The sequence below is a fragment of the Osmerus mordax genome, chromosome 6 (assembly GCF_038355195.1).
Source record: "Osmerus mordax isolate fOsmMor3 chromosome 6, fOsmMor3.pri, whole genome shotgun sequence".
Classification (NCBI taxonomy): Eukaryota; Metazoa; Chordata; class Actinopteri; order Osmeriformes; family Osmeridae; genus Osmerus; species Osmerus mordax.
In genome coordinates, this window is record NC_090055.1 from 17,198,982 (window position 1) to 17,207,596 (window position 8,615).

The 8,615-nt window shown below is 38.8% G+C and overlaps 1 protein-coding gene across 2 annotated transcripts; it reads right to left on the reverse strand.

Annotated features, from left to right (window-relative positions):
- Positions 1-4,925: 4,925 nt before the first annotated feature.
- twist1b (twist family bHLH transcription factor 1b) lies at positions 4,926-6,344 on the reverse strand. 2 transcript variants are annotated; one of them, XM_067238170.1, is made up of 2 exons: positions 5,880-6,344; positions 4,926-5,423 (listed from the first exon to the last, which is right to left on the reverse strand). In XM_067238170.1, exons 1-2 carry the CDS (start codon positions 6,288-6,290, stop codon positions 5,328-5,330), a joined length of 507 nt encoding a protein of 168 aa, XP_067094271.1. In that variant the 5' UTR covers positions 6,291-6,344; the 3' UTR covers positions 4,926-5,327. The 2 variants fall into 2 exon arrangements, with proteins under 2 accessions (XP_067094271.1, XP_067094272.1); XM_067238171.1 differs by having other exon boundaries at positions 5,295-5,423; positions 5,761-6,344.
- Positions 6,345-8,615: the final 2,271 nt, after the last annotated feature.

Sequence of the window (8,615 nt, forward strand, 5' to 3'; positions counted from 1 at the left end):
TGCCATTGTGTACTCTCATGCTGACTCCTGATTGCCTGTTTATTATTCCAGAGTGACTTTTGAGCCAATGGCGGCCTAGCTAACTCCAAAAGGTGCCAAGTCATCCCCTGCCATTTCCTGTCTGTGACATCATTGTGTATTCTCCAGAAACACCTTGATCCATGTCTGGTCTGGAGCTTGGGTGGCACTCATCACACAAAACTTAAACACAAGGGGTAGCAGTCACTCACTTGTCCTTGGGACATGTATGAGAGGGGCCTGTTAGATCTGCATGCTATCAGATGCAATGCTATGTTTCAATGACTGTGTCACTTTTGATTACAAATGTGCCATTCCTTGTGATGGAACACAGACATAATAGGGGTTTCTCTCTGGGTGATTTTTTTTGTTTGTTTAAAGCTGTAATTTTGCAACCTTAAACATACTTACAGTGTGTCCACAGACTTCGGGACCGATTCAAATGAACGTTCATTTGGAATGGTCTTTAACCACTGAAATATCAAACCATTCTCTGTAACAATCTCAAGAACTGGACTGCTAGTTCAGTTCTGTAGCTTAAATGTACTTCCTTCATTTCAATATTCAACACTGAATTTGCTACACAGCCTTTCATTTGTTATTTATAACCTACTAAAAGGACAAACATGTCATATATGTTGCAATGTATCTCTCTCTATCTTAAAATATCCATTAATGCTCTATAAAAGAAAACAATCTGATAAGGTTGAAAATGGTGTTGTAATGTGGTGTAAGCTACCTTATATTGCATTGCTCTCTCACCAACCTTCTTCGGATGGAAAAAAAAACCTCAACACTGATTCACAAATCCGGGAGCAATCCTAATGAAAACCAGTATTTCTCTAGACTAACAAGATATAGTATCAGAAATATTCTCAGTTAGACTGTAAGACAGAGAGGAGACCTGTAAATCAAAGAAGAAAGGTCTTGGAAAATATCTGTGCATGTTTTGTTTTGGTTGTCCTCTAGCCAGGTGAAGCTACTGCTGTGGGAAGACAAGCATCCAACCTCTAGATGAGGGCTGGTTTGTGGTATATATAGCATGTGTAAGCATCTTTGTTGTGTTACTGTTCATTCGGGTACCGTCTCAACAGACCAAGAGCAATGTTGACAGCGAATTGCAGTGTGCGATGTTGTTGTGTGTTCACTTGTCTGCTTACAGAGAAAGACTTCTATTGTGAATTCTAGTTTCCAATGGTCTCTGTTTTTAACAGTGTTTTACAAATCTACCAAAAACATTCCCCACATTGTTGTGTTTCGAAGTCTGACATAAACTGGTGTGATTGGAATATAGATGTGAAATTCTGCTTGTGGCTCTACACTGAAGTACTTCAGCAACTAATAGCAGAAGTAGCCGTCTCTACGTTGTGTGCACACCGCCCTCAGCAGACACACTTTTTCAGCAAGAGCAAAGCCCAATGGATCCAACAGTAACTTAGTGGCTGCCCCTCCCCCTCGACTTCATACTGCAGAACCAAGCTTTAGGAGGGAAAGGGAGGCTTTACTATTCATTTCTGCTGGATGAGACTCTGACTCTTTTGTAATAAGCATGGCCTGCCTCTTAGCCCAGTTTCTAGGTTCCTCACCCACCTTAAACTAAGAGGGTAAGAGTTGAAATAAACTTCATGCACCAAAACAATTTCAGTGTAACGCTTGTCAGAACTTTTTTTTTCAAGTTTGCTTTCAGCTGATTCTGGTAGTCCCAACAAAAATTATTGTATTTAGAACACTCTGCAGCTACATTTCAACTTAAACTGAGATAGTTTTCATTCAACACTGTGGAAAGCCCAAGCATTTCAGATGCGTGCCAAATATGCTGGCTTTTTCACTGATATGTGTGCATGAATTATTTATAGGCTTTTTAGGTATTCAGACAATCAACAGACTCTGCTTTCCTGCTGGATGCTTCAGGCTTGTTGTGAGTTTGTCCCTCCCTGGGTCTACATGAATTATGCCCTATCTAGGTTACACTACAATTACTACTGCCTTCTCCAGCTCTGCTCTCTCTTCCTGCACATGATCATGCATTCATTGGCATTATACCTGTTATGTACATTACATGGCTTAACAATCACGATCGCTTATTAAGTCTTTTGACATCCAGATCTCATCAGGATGACTCCCAAAGGTACTGCTTCATTCTTCAGTTTGCTCTGCACCTGCTGCCATCTTGCTCCCACATTTGGCAAAGTTACAATAACAATGGCCTACGTTCATTTGGCAGACTTTAAATGCAACCTACAGTACAGTGGCATATTTGAACCTGTGACCTCTTGCAGTCAAATGCTTTAGCGCTAAGCTCTACCCATCCCCATGAATGTGTTTTAAAATGTGTTTTAATACATTTACTAACCCAATGAACAAAGTTTCGATATGTGTATGAAAAGGTGTATTGCATTTTAATTAATGATAATCCTTTAGGAGACATATCAAGAAGAAAACACCTGTTGAACACCTTATGGCGATCCAAAAGAAAAGTTAGTTTTTCTACATATAATTATGCTAGTGCAGGACTAATAATACTAACAATAATTTTTTTTCCATTAACAACAATGCAAATCATAAAACCTATTACAATAATATTGAAACAAATGGTGTAGCCTAAATAATAACAGCGCTAACAACATTGTTAAAGGCCTAACAACAATTGTAGCTTAATAGCCTACTTTGTAAACTGTTCCATCTAGTTTAAAGCATAATATTCTTGAATACCATAGCCTACAGGACAGACGTTTACGGGTAGCCTAATCTAAGTGATTAAAAAATCCTTTACGGATAGTCTAAGCTTTTTTATCAACTGGTTAGTTATTTGTCAGCAGTTATTTCTTTCGCTAACAAGAAGCGATATCGTGATAGAATTTTTTTTTCCGGTGTTTTCCCACTAAAATGTTTGCGGCACAATGTTTGTTTTTTTTTATCAGAGAAAGTCAGTGAAATTAGCCTAAATGATATAACATTTTTCCGGTTCAAATATTTCTGTCATGCTTACTGCATACCCTGCTAATGCCTTTTACGTAATAATTCGAGGGCCACTTAGAGGTTGACGGTGAAATTTCTTTTTTAGTGTCTTGATTTATGATTCCAGTGTGATATGGGTCTGTGGTCGACTGCACAACAGTTGACGTATAGTGGTAGCTTGATGCCTTGAACTCACAGTCACAGACTCAATAATAATAATAATAATAATAATAATATACATGAACACTGATAAAGGTACAAATTGTATACTAACCTATACCGTTTACATCTCAAACGTGAGACATTTTCTTACCTTAAGGTCCAGGAAACTCCTGCGCAGCCTGTTACTTTTCATTGTTTTCCTATGGGAGATGGGCCTAGTGCCCGTCGCAGGTAGGGGCCTTTTAATCCATTTTCTTAGATTTTCATCGGTTTCAATGTTGTGCTGTACAGAACCACAGTGCCTGCTCCGAACTTATTTTCAAGTCTTTCTGACGAGCAATTCACTGAAAGGCGAACCTCATTCCATCTGAACATCTGTTCATTTCACGTGACTTTTTTAAAATACTAACATCTGTTCTAAATAGGTTTCATTCGGTGCCTCTGCATCGCGTCAGTTGCCAACTCCTCTCTGAGAAAAGGAACTCATATTCAATCATATTGTTTTATGTTGCATAACACAGTTTATGTCTTGGTTTCGAGACACACAATATTTTTTGTCTAAACGATAAGTCGATTATTCTTTACCTGCACTGAAGGTTTCTTTAGGCTTACCTGCACTTCTCGTCGAATCTTTTTCTTGAGGGAACTTTCTACATGGAGATTTTAGGCTTCAGGTAGGCCTATATAACTTTACCATATACAGTATTTCAGTCCCACTGCGATTCCAATCCATATCAAACCCTTATGTGATTTTAAAGTAAGTTGGCTCTGGCCATTACAGCAACATGTGTACAAGACACTTTAACCTATATTCCACCTTCAACAGGCCTTCCCAAGGCGCCTTAAATTTCATAGACATCTGGGAATTCCATACATGCTTCGCAGGCCAATTACACACCTTCAAACGGACACGTGCTTTGATGCAACGACATCAGGAGGACTAGGAGTTTTAAACACTGTCCCAGGATTGCAAATTAACGGATCAAATATTAAAATACAACTTTTTCGATCAACCGTTAAATATACAGTCGGTGTGCAGCAGCAACTGCCAACACGCAGTGTTTCTTTGTGACTTACATTCAGAAAGGTTAATATGCGTAGGCCTGTTTGTTTGGCTTATAGACTATTTTGGTATGTTAGTTAGTTAATTGGTAATAGACACTCATACTGTATATCTACAGACCGTTATAATAGTAGTGCCTAAAGACCATAATAGTGCTAGTGCTAATAAGCAGGGGATTTTGCGAAATACCATTCAACATCACAAGAAGATCAAGTTGCATGATCAAGAATTGCCCAATATCATATTCCATAATATTAGGAATAACATTGTCCTCCTCTCACAACTGCTTGGCCTATACTGCAACTGCTATTACAAATAATGATGATAACAACAACAATAATCAATACAATTTCAAAGTGACCTAACATTACCTATAACAATACTTTCAAGTAGGCTACAACACTCAACATACTAAATAGCTTCTTACAATGGCAATGATATTTACAAATTAGACGGCGATATACTAATACTTCTACAGATATTATTAAAAAGAACAGGACGAAAGAGAAGTAAAGGAAACTACGATGTCAAAAAGACCTTTGGGTCAATAGGCTAATTTTTTATTTTATTTTTATTTTATCGTGCATCAATGAAATGTTTTGTATAAAAAAATGTTTTTTCCAGGATTTAGTTGTGTCCTTATTAGATTTTAAAAAATCGTAAATAAATAGGATAAATCAAGCAGAGCAAATTATTTCAAAATCATTGTCTTTATTGTGAAAAATATACATCTATTTACAACGATAATAAAAAGGAATGCATTTCAGAAATATGATCCAAGTCCTCGTGTAACAGGTGTCCTCAATAAATAAATAGTTGAATTCTGAAAACAATAACCTACATTATCTGCACAGGATTGATCCACATGTCAACCAATACGGGCTGCCGTCCAATACTGACAGTCTCACAAAAAACTGAGACAGTTGCTTGGATGCACTTTGACTTCCACAGAAAATAACGCACGGCAGAGCCCAGAGGCATGTATAAAAACATACATTTCCAACATTCGTCGTCAACAATAAAGAAACACATCAGAATGTATTGTAGTAGGCTCGCACTCAATTGCAGGTCCTTCGTGGGCCTTTTTTCTAGAAAAAAAAGATCCTCTCGCGATGTCCTCTTTGGTTTAAATAGCTGTCTCCCATATAACGGAGCTTTGTATATATCCAGCAGTGGACTCCAGATTTGTCCCGTCAAGTTGATGAGGAGAATCAGCTGTCACCTGCAGATCAGAAAATTGCATTAAGTCTTGTTGCACACCAACAAAAGTTGGACAAAAATGGATTTGCTTTTATATGCAATGAGTTGGAGAACAATCAAGTGATGGAAGTTCAGCCATAGGCCCATTTGTAATTGTTGCACAATTGAAAATAATCTATACCTTGTCAAAAAATAAATGTATGCACTCCAGGTTTCTTTGGAAAAATAATCAGTTTATCATTCAGTTATCGTAAAATTATGTAGATGACTTGCTTCTATTGGCGAGACATTATTAGACTAACTTGAAATGTTTGGCACTTTTGGTCTTAAATGACAATGAGTTGGAAAACAGAGCATACCATTTTGTATTACAGCTCTTCAGACGCTAGTGAGATGCTGACATGGACCAAGCGCCCTCCATCCTCCATACAGAGAACGCATAGCTTAACCTCTCATGAGCCACATAACTACAACTTGCCATTTTGGAGTCCAACTCATCGCTCTGCAGAACTTGGTAGAGGAAATCGATGTACCTGGCCGCAAGTTTAAGAGTTTGTATTTTGCTAAGTTTATCTGAGGGCAAAGTGGGAATAATTTTCCGCAAAGCAGCGAAAGCTTCGTTGAGTGATTGAGTCCTCTGTCGCTCGCGCACGTTAGCCATGACTCGTTGCGTCTGTAGGTCTTCGAAAGACTGTGGACTGCTGCTGCTGGACTTTTTCCCTCTTTTCCCAGGGGTCGGGCTATCTGAATCCTCCCCGTTTTTCCTGCTTGATCTCCTTTTCCTCCCACATCTCTTCGGTTGCCTTTCCAGCTCTCCTTCGCTGTTGCTGAGACTGTCCACTGGAGACACCGGGGAGCTCGACTCTTCCCCCATCATTTCCTCAGACATCACCCTCTCTTATATGACGAGCGAATGTCCGAAACGTTGCTTGCATTAAATTAAGCGATAATCCCAGCTGTGAGTCTCGCCGTCTTTGATAATACTAGAGAATCCATACATGAGATCCCGAGGCAAGAATGTTTTCTGATACTTGAGAAACTAACGGACTTCTTATAGTCTGCATGGCGTAAAGATTTTGGAAAGAGAGAGGATTGGCCAAGAAAATGAATTACGTGCAAAGAGGGGTGGGCGCAGCCAAGGAACTATCAGAATCTTCTCTCCCTGGTCCTCTAAAAACAAAGTCAGAGACAGTGTTGAATGAGCATTCTTTTTCAACAGTTGAGGTTCAGTAAAATATTTTCATGGTATTTTAAAAGTATTACCCTTTCCTCGCATCAAAATGAACCTCGCATTAGGTGGGACAATTACTGTGTAGCCTATTTAGAAAAATAAAATGAAGTGGGCAATTGGATATTAATTGATTGTAAAGTGAAAGAAATCGATAGGCTGCAAAACAATTAATTAAGGTATAGGTTTTATGTTGGTAGATAAAGTGAAAGGTTTAAATTTAGACAAAATATATACAAAATAGTGTTACATTTCTATAAAGCCCATCAGTGTCATTTTGCGCGGTTCTGTCCCTATGCACAATTGTCCACTATCCAAGTGACCACCACACACCATCTAAATCTGCAGACCAGACGGAAAACTAATTCATGCCAAATGCTTAAATTTCAAGCATGACACATGGCAGAACGAATGAAACATAACCTCTTTCATGTTATTCTAAAGACAACGCATCAATTTAAAATGCTATGACTGAGATGAATACATCTTCAACCTAAAACATACACAATTCAGTTGAAAGACATCGTTAAGTTATTATAAGGCCTATTCAGACTCATTCTATTTGATTATGAGAGTTAGCTTTGTCTTAAGTACAGGAGATGCAGGATGTGTCAGCAAATATTGCATGAGGGCATAAGCTCTGAATCTCCCTTGAAAACGTATTGTGTACGGTAAATATATTGCCCACAAGAGGGCATAAAATTCAAGCACTAACATTTAAGTGTTTTAAGACACAATTTGTATCTGCCTTTAACAAAATAAAAATAAACCTATTTAACACACCTTATCATTTCATGTCATTCTGTCAGTTAAAATAATCAGATATACAACAAATCTGATTATTTTCATACTTTCTACTTTTTCGAATCCAAGATGAAAATAATGCATTTTCCATCTTGTGTTATTGAAGGATGACCTTATTTGGATTTGGAGGGCTTTAGTACACAGGAGCACCAGCTGAAACAGGAAGCAGGAGGGGCAGGCAAGGTGAAAGGTCACAACACCAGCGCACAACCATTTGCATCTCTGCTGAGAAGTGAGAAGGAAGCATTGTTCATGGGTACACCTCAAGGTATCCACAACACAAAGGATTGTTTTAGTCATGACCTGAATACTATAATTCATTCTGAAAGTTTTATTTAGTCATATTGAAGTGTTTAAACTGTATGCAGTACATTATAACTGCTTACAATCCCAACATTGAAATCAATTGTACCTCAGGTAAAAATATAATGTGGTATGTATTTCTAACCAGCAAACCCCTGATTTACATCAAGACAAAGCGACAGTAAGAGGGCCCCTCCCCTCTGCAGGTGAATATACCTTGAGGCCTTGTCCATGGTGCTGAACTAAATTCACACCAACACAAGAGCAACAGTTACCTGGTTCCAGTGACTCCACATGATCTGCTTCTGTAGCTCCAAAATGCTGATCCCTTAAATATTTGTAACCCAGAGAAGATCCCTCCTACAGTATGGCTTTCTGTGTACTGAAACCACATTCATAACATCATACGTTGTTGCACAACATACACCCTGAATGTTTCAGTGTTGCGTGAAACGTTGTGTTTTTCGGAGATAGTACAGATGATGATATGTAAAGAGGGCTATGCAGCTCGGGCTGTTTTTGGCAGGTTTCCCCTCAGTGTTCCCCTCTCTCCTGCAGAAGTGACTCTGAGAAAACACAGCTGCTTCATGAGAATATGATGTCATCAGAGGACACACAGACTCGACCGGTGTTGATTTTTAATAAAGACAAGGTCCTTCATAAGCTGCGGAGCCTCCGAGTCGGGGATGGAGCTTGTCACAGTGGAATACTGTAGGTAGAAGTGCTCTGTATTATTGTTAGAACTCCGTGATAGGTCCTTACTTACCAACGGCTAAGCAGAAAGAGGCTCCCTAAAGGGGTTAACCTATTTATCTGCTTTGCTGTCCTCAAAGTCTTAGCTGCTGATGGTTGCTTGAAAGTCAATGTGATGTCATGCTT

Excerpts from the sequence above, each read along its gene's own strand:
- twist1b (XM_067238170.1), bottom strand. The coding sequence starts at position 6,290 with ATGTCTGAGGAAATGATGGGGGAAGAGTCGAGCTCCCCGGTGTCTCCA. Across the intron at positions 5,424-5,879 it reads ATGAGTTGGACTCCAAAATG|GTGACAGCTGATTCTCCTCA; the intron begins GCAAGTTGTAGT and ends TCTGATCTGCAG.